This window comes from Falco rusticolus, chromosome 7, assembly GCF_015220075.1.
Source record: "Falco rusticolus isolate bFalRus1 chromosome 7, bFalRus1.pri, whole genome shotgun sequence".
Classification (NCBI taxonomy): domain Eukaryota; kingdom Metazoa; phylum Chordata; class Aves; order Falconiformes; family Falconidae; genus Falco; species Falco rusticolus.
This window is the reverse complement of record NC_051193.1, coordinates 59717996-59740091: the sequence shown is the minus strand read 5'-3', so window position 1 is coordinate 59740091 and position 22096 is coordinate 59717996. Positions and strand designations below refer to the sequence as shown.

The 22096-nt window shown below is 40.9% G+C and overlaps 1 protein-coding gene and 1 long non-coding RNA gene across 9 annotated transcripts; both read right to left on the bottom strand.

Moving 5' to 3' along the window:
* Positions 1-178: 178 nt before the first annotated feature.
* On the bottom strand, positions 179-22046 carry AP4S1 (adaptor related protein complex 4 subunit sigma 1). Of its 8 annotated transcripts, XM_037394965.1 has the most exons (8): positions 16441-18114; positions 16182-16257; positions 15977-15982; positions 14463-14663; positions 12959-13045; positions 11828-11896; positions 8910-8921; positions 179-912 (listed from the first exon to the last, which is right to left on the bottom strand). In XM_037394965.1, exons 4-8 carry the CDS (start codon positions 14598-14600, stop codon positions 784-786), a joined length of 435 nt encoding a protein of 144 aa, XP_037250862.1. In that variant the 5' UTR covers positions 14601-14663; positions 15977-15982; positions 16182-16257; positions 16441-18114; the 3' UTR covers positions 179-783. The 8 variants fall into 8 exon arrangements, with proteins under 8 accessions (XP_037250862.1, XP_037250861.1, XP_037250860.1 ...); XM_037394964.1 differs by lacking the exons at positions 15977-15982; positions 16182-16257 and adding an exon at positions 21969-22018 and having other exon boundaries at positions 16441-16598; XM_037394963.1 differs by lacking the exon at positions 15977-15982 and having other exon boundaries at positions 16158-16257.
* Positions 1001-8901, bottom strand: LOC119151242. The gene is made up of 2 exons (XR_005105346.1): positions 8808-8901; positions 1001-6974 (listed from the first exon to the last, which is right to left on the bottom strand). It is a non-coding gene; the product is annotated as an uncharacterized LOC119151242 (long non-coding RNA).
* Positions 22047-22096: the final 50 nt, after the last annotated feature.

Here is a 22096-nt window from a genome sequence, read left to right as displayed (position 1 = left end):
TTACTGGTACTGAGAAACTTAGGTACCTTTTATTACTCATCTTTTGTAAATGTTTTATTCATGACGCATGGATCGAACGTACAAGCGAAAAGAAAATACACTGATGTGCCAAAACAGGAAAAAAATTGTGTAACTTACAAAGCAAACATGATAAAAAAGGATAAAAAATATCAAACACTTGATTTTAGTTATCTTTTATTAATGTTATAGTATTTAAGTGCCAGATACTTATAGTTGCAACTTACACAGTATGCAGGAATACTAAATACATCTGTACTACTGCTATTAAAATTTGTTTTGTAACCATTATTTGCATGGAAAAGGGAAACCAGCTTTTTAAAAAGCCATCATAAAAGCTACAGAATTTTAATTTACAGTACATCTGTATGAAAATAAAATCAAGTCGGTGCTTAAAGGAGGCACTGAAACTCAGTTTGAATTTATATTTCCGTATTTTATGTCTTCTCCTAGGTAATTCAGAGTGATACCTAGACAGTCATGTGTAAGTTTCCATTACTTTATCATCGGTTTAAAAAATGTTGACAGTTCTAGAAAGGTTTCTGCTGTGTCAATAAAGCTGCAGCTGAAATTGAAGGTTCCACCACTTGATGTTTAGCTGTACCTTTCCATTAGGTACGTAGGGTACAGGAGAAACAGGAAATATTTTCCAACTAATTTGAGTATTGCATGAGTCAGTTTTACAACATCAGAAAAATGCTGTTGGCACGCTCTTGATGGTTTCACCATCTCTTGTAAAATGCTTTTATTTAGTCTTGTATCTTCCTAGTTTTCTGCCACTTTGTCAAGCACAAACAGAGGGGCAAGAATTCTGTTCCTGTTTGTCTCCACAATGCAACCATTCAGCACCATTTCATCCAAAATGATGTGCACTCTGTCCAAATTGAACATTATCTGGAAACATTTCAAGTTAAGTGTATTTTGAACAACATTCAGAGCAAACCTTGGGCACGTTAGTCTAACCAAAGTTTACAAGAATAGGGATTTCTTGTAGTTTATTTGGGTGTTTATTTTAATAAAGCTAAGAAAATGGTTCAACTGACACTTTTTTCTGATCAGAGAGATGTCAGAAGTTTGTAGTAGAGAAGCTGAAGCCCCAGTATATCTCGTCCTGGAAGATTACTACATAGTAGTAAACTCAAGGTAAATTTTAGCTTATATGTAGATGGTTAATTTTACTGTTTGCCTGAGTACCATGTATTGCTTGAATATAAAATGTTACCAAGGGATAACAACCTTGAGTGCGAAGATGTAAATATTCTGCATTTCTTCTTTAAAAAGTGTCAGCCAAATTCTTAAAATATGATTCTCAAATTGTCCTTATCCTAAGTTACTAACGCTGTTTGATCTGCTTGAAAGGAATATGCCGATATGTGAAGTTGAGTTGTTGATCGAGTAATAAAGCTCAGGAAGAAGAACAGAAGTAAATGGTTCCTATTTTAAATACTTTCTAAAATATACTTATCTCTAAATGTTCACCTAAAGGAAAATAACCTGAAACAACACAAGTTTGAGCTCAGAGGCCAGCCTGCTTTTGCCCTAGTCGTTGTATTTATGTTTGTGGACATCCATTCTGATCAGTAGAGTAGCAAGAGGCAGGTTTTAGAAGGCATCAAGGCTTTCCTCTGCTCAGCGTGACGAAGATTAAGTCTCGTTTTTTGAACGTGACTGGGGCATTTAAGGGGACTGCTCTGCAGCACGAGTTCTGGTGGAGCTAACTGCTGCGCTCTGCCGAAGCAGGAACAGGGGGAGCGCCGAGCTGTACAGAGCAGCTGAGAAGCCACACACTTGCATTTACCCCCTAGGGGGAACAAATAAATACAAGTGGTTGGGGAGACACTTTAAAGCACCAGAGCTGCACCGACGTAAGCTCATGAAAGTGAACAGTCTTGGGTCTAAATGCAAGGAATGGATTTAAATTAAGTAACATTGAATGTCTCCATGCCTCGTTTTTCAGCACCTGGCTTTGAGAAGGGAATTCCTTGACCTCAGTTAGGTGCCTTATTTTCCCTGCAGTGAGTGGTGAAAGACGGACCCATCAAACAATTCACAGATTCTAGGGAACCAAGGCTGAATTACCTCTCCGGGAATGCAGAGAGGGAGTTTTCTGTGATTACTTCGTGTAATGACAACTGGCTTGGTGTCTTCTAAAACGTATAGAGGTGCAGCCTGCCTGAATCCCATGGAGGGCAGAGGCTGAGCCTGTCCTCAGCCTGGGGAATTCCAAACCCCCCTTTCTCCAGGGGCAAGTTTAGCTGCGTTGGTAGCAGCTGCACCTCCTGCCTTCTACTCAAGGTTCTCCTGCTGTTACGTGCAAGTTCTGGAGTCTGACTGTCTATCCTGCGACAAGAGAAGGTTCAGGTTTTGTCCCTATCTCTGTTAAAGCAAGAAGAGGGGCACAGAGTCACGTCAGCCTTGCGTGCGACCACCCTTCTAAGAGATGAGAAGTAGAAGCTTGAACTTGTTCAGGCTAAGCTGTAGGGTGAACCTGTATGGTCACGTCGCTGAGAACCCAGCTGGCAGGCTGCTGCCTTCCTCTGCTGCTTCAAATTGCTGTGAGCGCTTTGGGCTGCAGCGAGCGCTACCATATACTCCTGCAGAAGGGTAAGAAATTGTGTCACTGCTCTAACAAATCCATTCTGCTTGACCAAGAGCACAGCACCTCTAGGTAACGGAATTCAGGCCCCCAAATAACTTTACTACTCGTTACTGTTAAGTGAGGAAGAGAAACTGTAGCTGTCAACAAGATCTTCTGTACATCCGTGGTTCATCAAATAGGTTCCAATTTGCTGGCCTAAACTTAACCACCTGATTTAATTCTGAGCTGTATTTTAAATAACCAGGCTTCTTCCCAGGTCTGACTGCAGGCCTAACTTGCTTCTAGAAGTCAGACTCGTGCCTTTCAATACGGACGAGCACTACTACCCTTAAAACTTTTAACACTCCCAGTTTCTGTGGTTCCAGAGACAAAGATAGTAGTTTTACTTTGCTTGGCAGATTAAGGACTAGAGACAAATTTCTTCCTATGGTATACTTTTCAAGTAAACATTCTCTACATAAATATTTTACTCTGAGAAGTTAGGATTTCTTTATCCCAGTAACATGAGAAACTCAGGACGACAGCTCTGCTGTTGCTTAGTTCAGCTCTGGCACTGCTGCACACAGGGCAGGAGGATCTGTTAACAAAGGCAGATAACATTCCATTCAGGTTTCAACAAGCGATAAAGCCAGCTCCTCCTCCCCAGCTTTTAATTTTTACACTACCACTGATTCACAGTGCTCCAGTTCCCACGGTGGAGCGAGAGCTCCCGTCTCTCCAGGCCTTCCTCTTCCTTTGGGAGTCCTACGGCTCTAAAACCCAGACGACTGGATCAACCAGGATCTGTGATGATGCAGCAGCGTGCTGCTCCCACCTTATTCTTCTGCATCACTTTAAGAAAACATTTAAAACACACTTAACACTGCTTTCTTCCCCTACTGCATTTCCTAACGAGCTGATAGCGTGCCAAAGGAAAACTGCTCCCATACCAGTAAGTATCTTTCAGCTGTTCCACTCAGACCCAATATGGTTCGATGAGATGGCAGTTCCCCTGCAGGGCCACTCCAGGTTATTTCAAAACTGGTCTGCTCATTACAGAAAACAGCGGTAACATTTCCATCCATCTGTGTGACCAGTTATTCTCGCAGTCACTGTTCCAGAACCAGCGATTTCACCTGCAGTTTGAATGGGGATACTAATACCATTCTGGAAAGCTCTAGCACCTTGATTTTGGCAGGTCCCAAAGCATTCCTTACCCTCTGCCCTCAGCCTCGCATACTGGCTTCCTTTTTCTGTTCCCTTCCCACCCCCTTTACCAGGCTGCTCTTGGCAGTCAGATGGCACAGGGAGCAGCTTTGGCTTTTTCCCCCTCCCTCCAAGTCTCACGACTGGTCTATGGTTACATCTCATCACACGCTGCTTACCCATTCAGCCTGAACGCCCTGCCCCCTGAGGGATAGGGATCTCTGATCCCCGGCAAGGCTCGTTCTCCCCACCTGTCACTTGTTTGACAAGTGACCCCAAATTTCAGGGTTTAAAGCCCTGAAGTCATAGATCCACACCCAGCTGCAAAGCACCACAGCAAACCAGTTTGAGCAACTGGCAACCGGAAAAAGCCATATTCGGTGCGTGTGCTCCACCCAGAGCTGTCATTTAATGTCCTGCTTCCAGTAAGAATCCTGGCTGCCCACAAAAGAGGATTAAGGGACTTTCACTAGATCTGTGCAGAGGCTAACAGAAATTTTTTAAAAAGTGTGCAGAAGAAAACAGACCTTAATCTCTGCGTCTGTAGATAAAAGTCTGTAATAAAAGTTTTCAGAGCACCCAGCTAGGAAATGCTGCTAAAAAGTTGTCAGCCTAGGTGAAAAGAGGCAAGCCCTGAGCATCCTTACAAATTTCAGTCAATGCCGTTGTGGCTACTCTACTACAACTGGTATTTAAATGTTATACTGGCTTCCGGTAACTTTAAGAGCTGCCCTTATTAAAGACAAACATTAATGGTACTTACCACTGTAACACAGTTTTTATGGCACATACATACTAAGAGGAGGTAAATGTGAGTCTTGTGCCTCCTCCCCAGAACGTTACATGGGCAGATAGTTAAGTCAGGGAGAGGGGAAGGAGGGGAGGAGGAAAGGAAAAAAGCACGTTTAGGGCTTGCATGTGATAACCAACTTCTTCATATAGAGACATTTTAAGATATCTCAGAATTTTCCGGGCAAGTAATTAAGGGTGTGTCTGGGCTTAAGAGATGATAAATTGCAGCCAACACCTGGTGATCAGGTAACACACCCAGGAGCACAAACAGAAGCTGTGTAGATTACAGCACTGCTACTGCTAGGGCCGACGGTTTGCTACTGAATGTCCAGCATTACAAAGCCTGGATTTCCATCCTGGACATTCACCTTCAGCTAAAGATTAGTTGGAGTTGCTTCTGGTTTTTAATCTAGAGTCACACATTCTGACTTTATCTTTGCTGACATTTACTTTAATTAACTTCTAGTCTATCTAATGGGTAAATCTAAAGGCAGGTTTTAGGCACTGACACCCATTTGATGCTTTCTGACCATTTCTTCTTCAAATGACTATGCTGACACTAAATAGGAGACAAACGGTGCCTTCAAGTTCTGTGTTATTCTTGAACAACAGTTTTAAGATAATCCTTTTGTAGGTTTCAGTTTCATCTACTTATTTTACAGTACAAACTGAAGTGCAGCCTTATAAATTCTCAGAATACATAAAGCATTCAATTTTCTTACGACTTAAATGCACTGTATTCTGAACACGTTATTCCATGGGGGAGCTGAAGAATACAGTTGGTTCGTACAAAGCACTCCCTGTATCAAAGCTTTTTATCTATTGCAGGAGCAGCAGCAGCTAGTTGCAATGGAATGTGATGGTTTTTTTGGATCAAGACGACATTCTTCAAATGCTTGGTCCTGGAGCACCCTGTCTTCCCCTTCCCCTCCCACAAGGGGAACATAAGTATCTGTTTCTTCCGTAAATTAGTAACGTGCCTTCAAGTAAGCTTTGCCTCACCAGTTCAAGCAACAGAAAAGTCAACTTTTTGCAGTTTTAGAAACTCTCACGCTTACCAGCATATTGTTCCCTACAAAAGCTGCTGCGGTAACGCTTGCGTTTGCGTAGTCCCGTCACACCAAGAAAGTAGCTCCTACACCATCCAAGCTGGAGTTTTAGAGCTACGGAAAATCCCACCCACTTACTTAATCCACAGAAGTCAGGCTCAGCTAGTGCTATTAACACCTCAGGATCCAACGCCTCTCAGACAATTTCCGTACTTGTTCATTCAACTGGCCCAATAACACTTCTTGCAGATATTTTAAAACCAAACCAAACAGCTTTAGAAATGTTATGTCATTCCGTCATAGGTACCCTTAAGCATGTGCCTGACTCAGAATGAAAGTGGAAATCATAACAATGGCTAAATGCTTTACAATTCACATGTAAAAGCTTCTGTAAAAACCACGGCTACTCCAAAGTAGTTACTTAGTCGGCTAGCAGCTACTCAGTGTTCACTTTTGCAGTACGCATAAGGTAACTTCGCCATTGTTTAGCATCACACGCAGCTGTGTCATACACACATACAAACGTCACGTTTGAATCCTGCTGGGCAGGGTTCAGACGGGACCCAGCCTCTGCCTTGTGCCCAGGGTGCCCTTCCCTGACAGCTCAGCCAGGCTCAGGCCCATGCGAGCTGCAGCGCAGGTGCCCTGGGTGAATCAGGTGTTTGTACCTACACAAAAGCTGGAATCCTGCCTCAGCAGGCGCTGCGCTGCCGGGCGCGCTGGGGTAATGCACCGTGGCTGGGGCAGCTTTAAGAATCGGCGCACACGCTGCAGGCTTAGCCCGGGCTCCAGGAACACTGCAACTGCGAGATGGGCTCAGCCTTTAGATTTAACTGCAGTTTGCTTTGTGCGGGGGTGAATAGCCTTTAATGATGATGATCTGTTTTCCACGGCTTTGGATTTCATGTAATTTCCTACTATTTTTTTCTTGTTAGTAAACACTACTTTCTATATAGAACAGCCACTATTACTTTTGAAATAAACTTCCTACGAATCCGTACACACAAATAATAACATAGAGACAGGAAATTCTGACAGTCTCCTACCAGATCCTCTGTATACAAAGGTTCTGTAAACACTACTTGGTGTTCGCTGCTGCAGACCTTCCAACAGTACTTCCTCTGTCAGATATTTTGCATCCAAGCTAACTGTACTGAATATAAGAGTTAGTGTAAGACTGTTTGGCAATGGAAGTGGTTTAATCCCAGGTGGGGTATTATCTTACATACTGTGAAAGGCATATTGATGGATTATTGCTTGTACTGCATTAACATCTAAGACACTCGTAGTCCAAATCTTACATTGTTCTTCTGGGCCTGCTATTCAAGCTGCTGTCAAAAATAAATACAGTCCTGAGTAACCTACTTAATTGTTACACCTCTGCTTTACATTTAATGTTGAAGGTATCTCACTTCATTTCAACTATTTTAAGTATCCTCTCAACTTACGAAAAGCTCTTCTTCCTAAATGAGAGAATTATTTTGTACGTATACAGAAGCGAAATGTTTAATTTTAAAATTGTTCCTGAAATACATAATGTAGAAAAGTACATTTCTGAGTAGAAAAAATATGTACATCATTCAGATGTACATATTGAGGAGACACAGATCAGACACAAACTTTTCCAATATTATTTCCAGTATTATCAAATAAGATAATAATGCACACCCCTATTTTCCAAATATTTAGATTCACACCCTCATGCTGATGAGACCTGTGTAGAAGATTAATTTCTACAGGAATAAATGGGCTACTGATGGTAACTCTAAGTGTGCAACTACAGGAAATGCCTCTTGGCATGGAAACAACCAGAGGCAGGCAGAACTTCGAATCATCACTACTCTAAACAATCTAAGATAAAAGAATCGGGTAACTGCAGACTCAAAGTACACCATGTGGAAACATAGGGGACTGGGGACTATTTGTATAATTAATGAATCGATCAGGTTAGTCTCTAATTCAGCAAAGCTCATACACAAGTACACATAGTTCTAATCCTTAACTGTAACTGAATCCAAAAAATGTCGTTACACAATCGCTCAGAGACCTTACACGTCACTTCATGCTGAAATATCATTATTGCTCTTTCATAATCTAAGTGAATTTAGGAGTGTTATACTAATACCACAGCATTTTGTGAATTTCAGGAAGGAAATACAGACAGTATATATACACATACATATATATTTAGGTTCAGTAAATAAGATGGAGTACCAGCATGTAACAAAAATTAAAATATTTACAAAAGTTAAATTAATTATTTCCTTTGGGGGTTTTTTGTCAGTAAAGAACAATTCCAAGAAAAATTACAGAATTTTTCTATGTTCTTCCTATGTACTAATTCTTAAATAAGGTAAATAAATTAAATTACAGTATTTCATTCCAGGGTAGCAACTGTATTTCCGGTGTATAATTGACTCTTTTGTACCAGTAGATCTGCATTTAACCAGCAACAAACACAGGCATAAGGATTGCTGGAGGAGAGTGAGCGGGCAGTAGGACTGGAAGAACAGAAGAGGAAGACTCTTTGCACTACATTCTCCTGGCTTCATTTTCTTTGAATACAGTATTTTATTTACTTGCTATTTGTGTTTAATTGTTCAGGACCATATTTTAGTATTTGTTTGTATTTGGGTTTAGTTAATTTTTGAAAATTTTATTTTAGTTAATGCCCTGCAAATCGTACACATGAAGATACAGCTGTGTAAGGGGAGGGGCAGGAAACAAAAAAGGTACCTGTGGTGATGCACAGTTTCCTAAATTTCTTCCTCCCAGGCCTTTCTCTCTTTCCATTGATACAGAAAGTAAAACTCACCTAGACTTCCATGAAGCAAGATCAAAGTGAAAACCTGATCCTACAATGATGCTGCTGCTATTTGGCTCAAGACACAGCTGTAACGTTCTTATTACTGCAGTCATTTCAATTATACAATTATTATTGTAAACTTAAAGTAAAACCCTGAAGTAATAATTAGTTAAGCCTGAAAGTTCCCCCATTAATATAACTTTTCATGTCTAGGTGTTAATGGTACTTAGTTCTAAACAAGCTCTCCCTGTCTGTCTTTAAATGGTACCAGGCTTATCTTAACGACTAAGGATTTAAATAGGTGACCCTGATAAACATCAGCCACGCTTTCAGAAAGGTGCCAAAATGTGCTACTTACTGTAAGTGCAAAATTTGACAATCAGTGCTACGCAGACAGTATGAACTGGAACATACACCAAAAAGACATGGATAAATGGATTTCTGATACTGAAAAGGATACATCTAATTCACTCTGAAAAGAAAAGAGATAGACAACCATTATTTACAGTTTGATCTCTCATCTCATTGTCATTAGACATTACACATCCCTTGTCACCCACAAGCCACAATTTGAATATAGACGGTGCCATCTGAATGAGTGGGTGGAAAACCAACATCGCTAAACGTGGCAACTCCATCCCTATATTCTCTCATCCTCCTTCTGCAGAGATAGGATGTTAATGCCAACCTTACAATTTATACAAAAACACAGTTAAAAAATTTGAACAGCAAAATCTAGACATTGTATATACCCACGGCTGTGGTAGCTGGGCTGGATATATTAGGAGAGGGAATGCAGCTCCAAGCTTTGGACCCTTAGCACTTCTAACTACTCCCCTGCCCCAGCAACACAATTCATTGTATAGTCATCATTTCCTTCCCAGTCCTGGCCTGGATTTACCCCAAGTAGTTTTATTCATTTAACCAAACTCTAAGTTAGAAGCACTTGTGGTCTCTCTGCAGTCAACAGAAGAGATGGGTACCTTCAACAGTTGACTCGGCGCACTTGAGGCATGACTCACTTCCTCGAGATACTCATCGGTCTCCACCGCCAGTAATGGAAGCTTAGGATGACCAAACTTCTAACTCAGCTGCCTCAGTTAAATGTCTACATTTAGAAACTATTAATCAAAGCCTCAGCAGTTAAGATCTTGCGCAGCTGGGGTGGAGCTTCCCCAGCCTGCTGAAAGAGGGAATCTTTATCTGCTACCAAGGGAATTTACTTTGCTAACATGGTTTCCATAACATTTCCAGTCTAACCCTGGATTTAGGCAGAGTTCCCACTGGCAAAACTCCTACTACTTCTGTAGGCTAAAGATCCTCCAAACTGCACTAATTCTAGTCTACAGGCCTCTGCTGAGTGACTCTTGCCGTTCTTCAATTAGGAATCTTTTATGCATCACAAGAACTGTATTTTAAGAGCCTGATCGGTTTAAGTTCCATCAGCATTAAGATGTTAGTTGAAAACACTGGAATAAGTATTCTGAACAGTATCCAGAGTATCTGGGTAGCCAGATAAAAGTGAAGGGGACTCGGAATTACAGCTCACAAGCAACTTTGAAAGCTTTCCCCCTAATTCTGTTAATGTTTATTCTGATATTTGAGCTCTGTAAACTCCATTAGACAAGAATAGAGTATGTGAGAATGTTTAAAGCTCACAAGCCTAAAAATAATAGATGACAAAATGTCCTTCTAGAGCAGGACAGATGTTCTTTCCTTTCCCAGAGTTCTGTCTCCGTTGTCATCATCATAATTTTGGATTCTGCTAAAATTCTGCAAATCCTAAGCATTAATCCATAATAGTACAGACTTATATTTTCTTGCTGTGTGGTTTCTGCCAGAAACCCCAGCTAGAATTATAGCCCTCTTCTTCAGTGATCTGGCATTTATCATGTTATATGCTATTAAAAATAGAACCACAGAACGGCATGAGATTTCTTTAACCACCCACCCCTTTTAGGTTCCCCTAGTTTCAAACCTGAAATGCAATGGAAAATACACAAAACTGTGGTACGATGAATTCAGCAAATTTCTAACAACTATTAGTGGTTGGGTTACATATGTGGTCAAGTAATTTATATGTACTGCATTTACATGTATAAGGACTACATGCATTTTTGCTGGCCTCAAGTGAAGAAAAAAAAAAGAGAAGTGTTGGCAACTATTAGCTCAATTAGATCAATAAGAAGTCACCAAATTTTCTCGTGCATTCTTTGTGCTGCTGGGATCAAATTCCATTCCTGGTTATCACTGCTTAGGTTGGGACTACAATCATAACAATTTTAAGAGACAAATTCTGAACTGTCAGAAAGTGGTATACTTAGTACCAGCAGTTTCAACAGGCTGATGCGACGTTAGTTGAAATAATAGCTTAAAACAGTTGCCAGGCATCTAAATAGCGAAGGGTCCAGATGACTTCTTCAAGCATGTTCTTGAATCCACAGAGGGAGCTCTGCCACTCCTGCTGTGGTACCAGGACCTGGAAACTCGTTACAGATCCTGCACGCTGAACTCTTCTATGTATAATTACTAACATAATACCCTCAGGCACATGGACAACAGAGGAAACTATCCAGTCCTCTTTTCTGAGAGGGATATCCAACACATTTCAGCATAAATAAACTGAAATTGTGCCTAAGTATGCTTTCAGTCAAATTTCTCTATAACAAGATTATTACAAACCCTGTATTAAACAGCACGTTCTAACCAGGATTATACTGCTGCATTTTCAAACTTTGTGAAAACAAGCAAGCAAAAAAAACTCACTAACAGGAACAGTGTCATTTTAACTGGAGCTATGTTTGATGTTGAATCTTTAACAAAATTACTGCCTATATAATAGCTGTTGCATGACAACAAAGTGGGGATCACAAGTGCAGACTAGTTTTTGAGGTTTCATTTGCTCCATCCCTCTGATCTTGTTCAGTGAGAGTGATGTCAGCTCCCTGCTTAATGCTTACACCATCTTTGTCATGAATGAAGTTCATTTGGGGGATGTCATGCTAAGAACCGCAAAAAAGAACTGTAAAGAATAACTTCTTTATTTCTTTAAAATGTATAAAATGCCAGTGGCTAATTTACAAGTAGAGGACCTAAAGAAACCCCAGAGCATAAGCATATAAAAACATGCTTTTCTAACACAAATATTTCTGATATTCCTTGTCTGATGATTTATAGCCCATGCATACTTTTACTTCTCTGAAAAATCAGCCGCTACTACTTCTTCTTTTTTTCTTTTTATTTATTACAGTGATAGTATTCATATTTCTAAATTAATATAAAAAAGAATTTCCCCTTTGATTATTCCCTCAAATGACTGACGTACGAAAGCTTTGAAAAATAAGAAATATTTCATATTAGAGTCAATGTCTCACTCACCACTCTGCTGAAGTATTTGTCCAAAACTTCCACAAAATTATGAATTAGTTCATATACTGCCATCTCATTCTGAAATTCAATTAAACCCAAGTGAATATTAAATGAAATAGCTAGAAAATGTAATAGTATAGTTTGTGGTGTATGAAAAGCAACTACAAAATACAATAAAGCGCACAAGCTCATAGCAAGAGGAGGTGTGGTTCAGCGCTCAGGGGCAGAAGCTTCAGGCCAGCCACACAAGTAAGCACTGCGGTACCCAATGGATTCGTGTTGCCTGGGCTGCTGCCATCCCATCACACCCATCGTTCCACCGTCACCCAGGTCAGATACATAGATAGATACAGCTAACTAGGCTCTGCCTTCCCATGCTGAAGTCAGGCCAGCCAGCTGCCGCACAGGGCCGGGCTATGCTGCAGCAGTACAGGTGGGTGATTTTTCTAGCAAAGCCACAAGACTTTGCCCCACGGGGCATGCTGTTATAGCCCTGACTTGAAGACAGTGGTAGGTAGCAGCTACCTTCCACACCAGCCTGTTCAGATCTCCAGTAGTGAGCTTTAACTAATTTCTGAGAACCAGGAATCAATGTAAACACTAAAGCCTTGAAGGCTCAGCCTGAATGCATGAAATAATGGTAATTGTCAACTTCAGAACTCTTATTTCGCCCCTCCCCCACCCCTTTTGTTAAAAAATACAATAAATTGGCATTTTTCTAGCTGACAGTATGGGAATTTTTTCTTTGCCCAAGGAGGTTAAAAACAGTGGGCAGTTGGAAAGTCACCACAGATGAGACAGCTGCTCTGGCTGTAATGCTTAACATTTGTTGAGAAACACCACCCCACATAAATTTATGTTTAATCAAACATAAATTTAGAAAGCAGAATCAGTACAAGGCTCAGGAAGACTGACTCATGATAACAGCTCAGTATACTGCTATAGACTGAAGTCAAACATACCACATTTTCTTTTATACCTACTCTTCTTTCACAGAAATGAAAATGGGTGGGTTTTTTGCAGTGACTTCTTGAAATTCTCTAATTGCTATTGCAAAATTCCATACTGGAAGAGGACCTGAGCTCTCGCCCATGATCATCACCACAAGCTTTCATTTCAAGAGGGTATGTAATTTCTTACCTCTGTCTCATTGATTCCGACGACTATGAAAAGGGCTGCATACTGCCGATATACCAGCTTAAAGTCCTTATACTCAATGAAAGAGCACTAGGCAGAAGCAAAACAAGTCAAATATAGTAGCTGCCATTTAAGCATTAAACAGTATTAAGCACAGAATGCTGAAAAGACCCAAAGCTTTCACGTTCTTAAGGCCCACAAAGAACAACGGATTTCCCAAGAGCCACCAAACAATTCTGACTTGAAAGAAATGTAGTAGGGTTAACTACTTTACACAAAACTTTTCACCTGCTGGTGGAAAACACGCTACCACTTTTTAAATGGAAAAACTGGAACATACAGAACTGAAGCGACTTGTTCACGGTTACAAAGCAGTCAATACTTTCCCTAAATTTTCATTTGGAAGCACTTCCAAAAGAGATAACCTTAAGGTCAGTTTCATGTTTAAAAAAAGATGGGTATTTTTATATAAAAATGAAGAGCATTAGCCCTCCCGCGGCGGGGCGGGGGGAGCCGCTGTGCCTTTAGCGGGCCGGAGCCGGCAGATGGCGCTGTTACACACGGCTGCGGGGGCCGCCTCCCGCCCGCGCTGCGCCCCTCGGGACCGCAGCACCCCTGCGCCCTGGGGGGGGGGGGGCTTCTGTCCCGACAGCCTCTCGCAACAGCCCTGTGGAGGGGGTTCATGTCTTCGGCCACTGTCAAGCCTCTGAACTAAGGCACTTTATAGGAACTGCTGTTTCCCCCCCCGCCCCCAAGCTGTCCAGACTGAACTGTGAGGATCGCAGTTCAAGGGCACACACAACTAAAGAAGCTGAATTCTGAACATGAAACAAAAAACACTCACGGTCCAAGTCACAGATTTCTCCTCCAATGTAATGTGCTCAAAAGTTGTGCTCAGTTTGGTACTTTTCTTAAAAGAACCAATGGTTTAATTAAGTGAGCCATGAAAACAACTTTCATCTAAAAAAATTTCCACCTTCTGAATTTTCTTTCTTGCAGAAAGCGTGAACACTTTTTTTGCATAAAAATGCCTAATTCAGAAGCCTAAAAAATTCTGTTTCCAAAACCCCCTGTGTTTTAGACTGTATTTTCATAATTTGGAATCCTCTCTCCTAATTTTTTTAACTTAGAGCTGCCAATGCTAAATCCTACCACCTTCTGGCAAAGCAGCAGTAACAACTCTACCGATCTCTACCAGACAAGCAATCAAAGGATAAAATAAATTCTTCCTGGACTTCTGAGCTTCTTCAAACAAACAGAAGGAATCTTTGTGACAGTGATACACAAAACTCCAAAATCTCTGTAAGCCTCAGGAACAAATATTTATTAATGCAGAGTATCAGTTCAACTGACTGAACCCATAATCCAGAAACACAATCTTTTTCTTCATGGGTACAAATGAAATAATGACCTGCAATGGAAACTGATGTGTTTTCAGAATTATCGACATGAAAGATGTGAGATGTTAAAAAAATAAAATGGCTAGGGGAAAAACTACAAGTGTTACCTGATCCTTTGAACGGGAGAGACATTTTTTGATTACTTCAGCTTCCAGCATTGTCCGTTTATTAATTTCTACATGCTCGTAATACCTAGAGAGCCTTGTCTGACCTTGTTTGTTTACCATAAGGAAAAATTTTATCATTTCTTTTTTGTTGATCTCAGCAATAGATTTTAATATGGGGTGCAGGAATCAAGAAGAGTATTTCTGTGAGGGGAAAAAAAAAAAAAAAAAGTAGTAGAATCAGGAGTTTTATAAAAGACTTCCTAAAAGCCAACCAGCCCAGATTTGCATATATTTAAGACTGAGTTTATTGCCAAAATACAGAACATAAGAAAAAAATCTCTAATCTTTTGCATGCATCCCCTGAGCAAAACTCTTCCCCCCCCCTCCCCAAATAACCACAAACTATCTAATAAATAAGAGCTTTCACATTATCAGGCAATTTAATTTCTTTGTAGGATTTGTGGAATTAGAAGACTAAACAGTTACTTCTTCAAAATCATAAATCTACTCCCCATTTTCTTTCTGCATGCTAACTTGTTTGAGAACATGACCAGAAATTTGCCCAATACCAAAACATAAGATTAACACAGCTGATAAAAGCAAAATTGGCCTATGAGCACCCTCACCACTCCTTGCTCCCAACTTGTATTCAACAATTTCATTCGTACCATCCCGACATCAGACTGAAGGGAGAGAGGACAAAGGGAAATGCATGAGCCACAACACATGATCATTTCTTTAACACAGAATGAGAGCCTCCTAAATATTTGGGTATCAGAAGTAGCAACACACACATCTTGAGCCAGACCAGGAGCTGCTAAAATGTTTTCTCCCATCTCATTTCCCACCCTGATATGCAAGGTAGATTCTGCACTTAATGAAAACCAAGTGTGTGTCTTTGATACCTAAGGAGAAACTTGTTCATGTTAATTACTCAAAACAGCTTAACCTCAATCTAAATAAATATTAATTCATACAATGCCACTAAAATATAGTTGTAGCGTATAAACATGCCACATGCAGCAAACAATGAAAAAGGCTATTAAAAAGAGCACAGCATGTATCAGAATCTGCTTGCTAAACAACTAAAATCTTTCAGGTTTTGAAAAGCATGCAAAAAAGGGTAAGCTGCAGATGTAATTTTTTGAAGTACAAGTTCTGGGTTATTTTCTTTAATGCCAGAAAACAGTCACTGTAATGTTTTCCATCTGAATCTCTATTTGGACCACAGATTTACTGGCCCAAATGCTCTTGAGGTTTGTGCACTGGAAATACAACAACTACCACAAAAGCTATTTCTTTACTCCAGTTCTGAGGAGTCACTCCTTGCCTGGTGCAAATATTCTCTCCTAAGGTCTCACAGCTCCTGTCAGAAAGTCCAAGCTGAATAAAAACATTTCAGGAATCCACAGAGCAATACAGTGTAGCTCTTCGTGTAAAACAGGGTAACTTAATGCAGAAAAGCAAGAGGGGAAAAAAATACAAAAACCAAAATAGGTCTCTGAGGCAGCAACTTCATACACACTTAAACATACGCTGATTTTTTGTAACAAGGCAAGCTGCATCGGTGCTGCCATATATTATTAGCAACTTGAATAAACTGCCTATGTACCATTCATGGGTGATAACATCTAAATCTTTGAACAATGATACAAAAAATCCCAATATATTGTGCTGACACTAATGACTGCTTACTTCTGATTCATACTGGTCACATAATTCTTTTCAGAAGGAAATGCCACCTCTGTTCTCATCACTTGGATGTCAAGAAAGCGATCCCGTTTTCCTCAGTGTACTGTGATTGATTCCAAAAACAAAGAAGTTTAGGTTTCCATACCAAATATATCTTCACCAACGAGACTTGTTACTGAGAATTCATTTCTCAACTAAGTGACACCTCCAGGGAACAGGAGTCCAGAATCAGTCCTCAGACCAAGAGAATCTGTTTGGAATCAAGACAGCCTCAGAACTTTCTCACCTCTGCCCAGCACGGTGAAGTCTCTTCACATCCAGAACAGGAGCACACTTCTGTTGATTCACTCCAACAGAAGAATCATGGATGCTGGTCAGTGCTGCTGCAGTGGTACACACAGCCTGCCCACTGCACCTTGGGCTTCTGAACCACCACAAATTGGTCTGAGAAAGTATGAACCAGGTAATTAAGAGAAAAAAGGGCCCAGGTGGAAATTTATGATGGGATCTTCACTGTGAGATGGCAGCTTAGGCTGACATTTATGACTAAACGGGAGAGTACCATCCATACAACCTGTCCTGTGTTTCCTAAGTAGCTCTTCACACACACACACGCGTCCTATTTTGTATTGCTGCTTGAAGTTAGAGTTGCAGTAAAAAGAGATGTCTTAACTATTTGAGGCATAGAGAAAGGTAAACCAGTGAGATGTCTTAGTCATTTTTTGATACACACCTTCCAAGAAGTAAGGATAAGAATGAATGACTCCTTCCAGCTCAGAATGAGGTACTCTAGCAAGGGCCAACCTCACGAACCAAACAAACCTGAAGCTTTAAAGCTACTTTAAAAAGGGTTATGGTCTGAAAGACAGACAACCTAAGAACTGCTGCCCACTGTTTTAATGAAAAAAAATAGCAAGCTCAGACACAGGAGCCCAAAAGCTAAGCATGTTGTTCCTACCAACTGCAAAACATGTCTGTTCAAGCTAAACAGAAAATGACAGCCACATGGACAGCTTTTCTTTTTTCTTCTTAGTTCTATGCTTCATCTTTGTGTTTGGTACTGCTGAAGCACGAATTAACAGTCCTCTGTTTTGAACAAGTTGTTTCCAAGCTACTTTAACAATTTAGTTATAACCGGTACTGAGGAGCACAAGTCCTGCTCCCACAAATCAGCAAGTTGCACAAATACATCCCAGAAAAGTAAAAAGCTGAGGCTTTTGATTTGAATGTCTGCAGATATTCAAGTGGGATCTGAGAATGGGAAAACAGTAAAACTACCCCAGGAGCACTGACAGAGCTGTTCTACTTTGAGTTACTATTAAGCAATACATAATAGAAAAAATATGCGAAGAATTGATAGGTATGGATCCTATTGCAGGATCAGTCCCTAATCCTAATTATTCCTCTATTAACCTAATCTTTCTACATGGTTAATCCCTTTCTGACGTTGTGACTATTGTATCTGCATGTATTCTTATGAATGGCCTGGATTGTTTTACATATGAAAATACTTCAGACTAGATGTTTTCTGGTTTTTTAATCCTCACAAATGCTCTTATCCAGAATAGATATATTAAAAAATGAATCATGTTGTAATGGAGGTAGAGCCACAGCAGTACCCAAATGTGTTATCTGTAATTTATGAGACAAACATTATTTGCAGTATTAGAACCGGTGATTAACATCTGTAGGAAAGAAGACCACTAGTATCACTAGTCATTTCTGTATTCTCCCACGAGCCCCAAAGACAGGTTCCATAATGTTAGTCAGAACTTTGCTCATATAAATGGCAGCACAAGCACACAGGTTTGTGTAGAAACACTGGAATAAATTTACATGTACAAACAATATTTTTTTTTTATTTACAAAAACCATGCAAGCATAGCTGTGGAATCTGACTTTGAGAGCAATGCCAGTGTTAAAAACATCTTAAGGGTTTTTCTATTTCCTTTAAAAATAATTCTAAAAAAAAAAAATCACTTGTAGAAATAAAAATATTTGCTTGCACAATTTAGGCAAAAAAGGAAATTACTGAGTTTTGTTTCTAAGAAACAAAGTTTATTTCTTCTCTTTTCATCTTGGCTTTCAGACACAGGCAACATCGTAGAATTAGTTTTGCATATTTAAGATGTAAAGAAACACGTATAGTATAATAAACAAACAAAACATATCTGTGCATGTTGATGGGTGGAGAAACTCCCTTCAAGTTCTATGTATTTGAGAAGCTACCTTTTATGATCAATAATTGGTAGTCTGGCTATGAAAATAGCTCCATTTGTTCTGATACAACTCTTACGTGCTTTTCTGTGTATTCTCACGCACATGCCCGTATGTATCCATGCACATACACACAAATTACAATGCTTTTATGCACACAGAATCAAACGGTTCAAGGGAATTGGTGACAAGATGCAAACCTTTCATATCTCTGCTATTATTTTGCTCATTTTAGTAATGAAAAGACACTACTATCTGAAGGCTGTTTGTCAGAAATGAATAGGCTGTCTCATTCCAGGTCACTGGACAACTATCTGCATCACAAATGCACTCAGGAACCGAAGACTGAAAGGGACTGTCGAGAACCTGATGGGACTGTCAAGTCCAGCTCGCCCCATCACAGTCAACCATGCATTAGAAATACTGTCCAGAAAAGCATACAGTATATGCTTCATGCATACCTGATCTATGAAACACCTACGAAACTCTGTGACAGAATGAAGACTCCCTAGAAACAAAAACCTGAGAAGGTATCACTTGGTGATGATGTAAAAGGTCTTGAAACTGCACTTTCCTTCAAAGGAAATGAACTTTCTGGAGTGACTGAGTAGCACTCTCATTTCCTTTACAAAATATTTCTTCTGCAAGGATTATTTGGCACACACACAAACAACATACTGTTTAACTACTGTGATTTAAATATGCGCTGTTTCACTGCGTTTGATCTCACCCTCATTAAAGTATCTCTCACAGATAAATATCTACGAGAGAAAACTGGTATTGTGATTTGCTTGGACAACTCACGCTGGTAGACTGACGGAGTATGTAGCCATTGATGACTTACAATATGATGGCTTCAAACTCCTTCTAAACTAGCACATATGCAGCAGACTAAGGACCCTGGCTCACCAAGAGAGATGCTTCTTGATTTTACTGCCCCTAGGCAGACTCACTGCCCTCTGCCTGTACAGGTAACTCCAGCCTTGTACTTCAAGGTAAACTGAGACCTGCCTGGTTTGCTTCAAGATGCTGAAACAGAAGCCATGCAGGAACTGCTGGACATGCCAGCTCTGTAGGCCACATAACCGCATGAGACACCTCAAAGTAAGTTATCCCTGTGTCTGAGTCACACCCCTAAACGCTGTCTTTTCAGATACCGGTTGAGACCTCTAAGAAGCAAAGCCTGCAATACCTGTTCTGCGGATAAAAATGTCTTAAGTCTCCAGCATGGCCAATCCAGCAGATTCTATGTGCAGTAATATAAAACGTATTGTAAACATAATTTTAATACTCCTCCAGTAGATACAAGAACTTAATATTCATTTATTTTGTCCAAGATTTCTCCAATATTTATACATAATCTGACACATAAATTACAAAAAAAGAAACAACCTAAGTTTGAAACTTCTTGCAGTACATTATCATTCAAATCAGATGTGTCTCTCAAGCTAAAATCACTAGTCAATGTCCACAGATTTAGAAGTATTTTAGTTATTCTGCTATAACAATGTTTTGCAACATTCTGGAGCTCTCAGCTAAAATGTTAAGTAAGATAGGATCTAACAAACAAGAAATGTATGAACACATTTTTACAGAATTGCTTCATCAAGAGTTAAAAATAAATGTTAGATAGAATTATAAGCAAATAATTTACTGCACTGTCCATCTCTAAACAAGTTGGTTTTCTGGATGCAGAGGTCTAATGGCACTTTATATGTGTACTAAATGTGGAACAAAATGGGCTAAACTGGAATTAAAGCATTAATGAAAACAAGAAAAATGGCTAAGTAGAGGCAGAGGCACAAGCAGGTGTCAACATTGGAACAAATATTTTTAAGATATATGTCTATTGAAGCTTTCTGGCTATGAAATTATTGTACAGAAGTATGCAGCAAATGAAGATCGCTCACATAACTGAAACCCCTTGCTCTTCCTATTTTTGTTCTGACCATGGACAACTCTTTAATAAAAATCACATGCAGTGTTAATAATATTTATCAGTAAAAGCAATTTTTGTATTCTAGATCTTATTATTGTGCACATTGTAATTCACTCAAAGATGAAACAACTATTATCTATGAAGGTTTAAAATAAGATACTGTGTTCAACTTCAGGATCAGGAATTTTAAAAAAGTAACCTTATTCATCTAGGGAAGTCAGGGAGGAAGGAAAGAGTAAAAAAGTTTTTCCTTTGCTGTTGAGTTGTCAAAATGCTGGCTGAACATAGTAACGGAATTAAATTGCAGTAACTCCCATATACTCAGGAATGAGGAATGTCCCATAAGATTGGAGCTAAACAACAGGCTAAACTGGTTATGAGGTCAGTATTCATTTTTAGTAATGATTTGACACTGTTGGTAGACAATGAAAAAAATCAGCTGAGGTGGAAAGGAGCTGGATTTAGATTGGCTAATCTGTATGGAATCAGGAAGACTGTAGGATGAAATTTTAGTAGGAAATGATTTAATGGAGAAGAAAGGAAGGACTGGATAAACCAACTAAAACATCAATACAGACCTGAGGACAGATTAGTAGAGAAAGGAAACGCCTGTACTGAGGCAAGCGGTATTTATTTTTTCAGTGATGAACGGAATTCCAACCCTGTCAAGAATAAGCCCTCTTTAGGAAACTACCCATTTTTTTACAGAATGAGTACAGCACGTAAATATTTTGGAGGGAGGCAAAACCAAACTCCTACGTTCCTTACAACAGGTGACCTACAGATAGTTTCAAATAGGATGCGATGGTCATTTTTAAATATTGTGTTTCAGAGCAGTATTTTGCAGCTGAGGTAATTTCACCATATCCAAACCATGGCATCAAACAAAGCATTGCCATCACAAATAAAACTGGGCCAAATAAAATAAACCAGTCATTTCTGGCAAAACCTTCCTCACGTGGAAAAGGCTTTTAAATGGCAAACGTTGCGCACTTTCCCTTTCTCATTGAGGAGGAAATATAGTACACACATGCCTTACCATAGAGACCATGGAGATGACCATTCATTTAAAAGATTAGCCAACTTCCAGGGACATATCATAAATTTAAGTAATCTATTCCAAAACCACCTCCTTGCAGGGCAAATTCAGCGCACCATTACACCGCCATGAGTTTTACAGGCTGAAGCGTTCAAGCCCCGCTGTGCCGTTCGCACGCCGGTCTGGGGAGCGGGCACAGGCCCCCAGGCACAGGCCGGCCCGGCGGCTGCCCCGAGGGCGTTTGACACTCCGTAGGCGCGGAGCCGCCGCGGCACCGGCCAGCCAAACCCCGCCGCCTCAGCCGAACGCCACCGCTTCCCCTTTTCGCTTCAGAGCGGACGGAAACCGCCCAGCCGCGCTCCCCGGCCGCGCCCGGGCCCACCGGCCCCGGCCCCGATCCACCTGCGGCCGGGCCGCGGGCGGGGCGCGGCCTTCCCCCTCCTCGCGGCAGCGGTTGCCGGCAGCGGGCTGCCCCGGGGCGGAGAGGGGAGGGCACCGTGACGGAGACAGCTGGCGGCAGGACGGCTGCCCTGCCCCGGGGCAGCGTGCCGCCACCCCAACCCCGGGAGGGGGCTCCCGCTCCCCCGCCCGCCCCCCGCCCCCGGGGCACGCCGCTCACCTCCCTCCTGCGCATGCGCACTCCGCCGCCTTGCCCGTGCGGGCGGAGCAAGTCGGCGGCCGAGGGGAGCGATTTCCCGGCATGCGCCGCGTGGCTCCCCCCTCCTCTCCCCTCCCCGCCCGGCCGCG

Excerpts from the sequence above, each read along its gene's own strand:
- AP4S1 (XM_037394966.1), bottom strand. The coding sequence starts at position 14,600 with ATGATAAAATTTTTCCTTATGGTAAACAAACAAGGTCAGACAAGGCTC. Across the intron at positions 13,046-14,462 it reads TCTCCCGTTCAAAGGATCAG|TGCTCTTTCATTGAGTATAA; the intron begins GTAACACTTGTA and ends GCTTCTGCCTAG. Across the intron at positions 11,897-12,958 it reads TCGGAATCAATGAGACAGAG|AATGAGATGGCAGTATATGA; the intron begins GTAAGAAATTAC and ends ATTGAATTTCAG.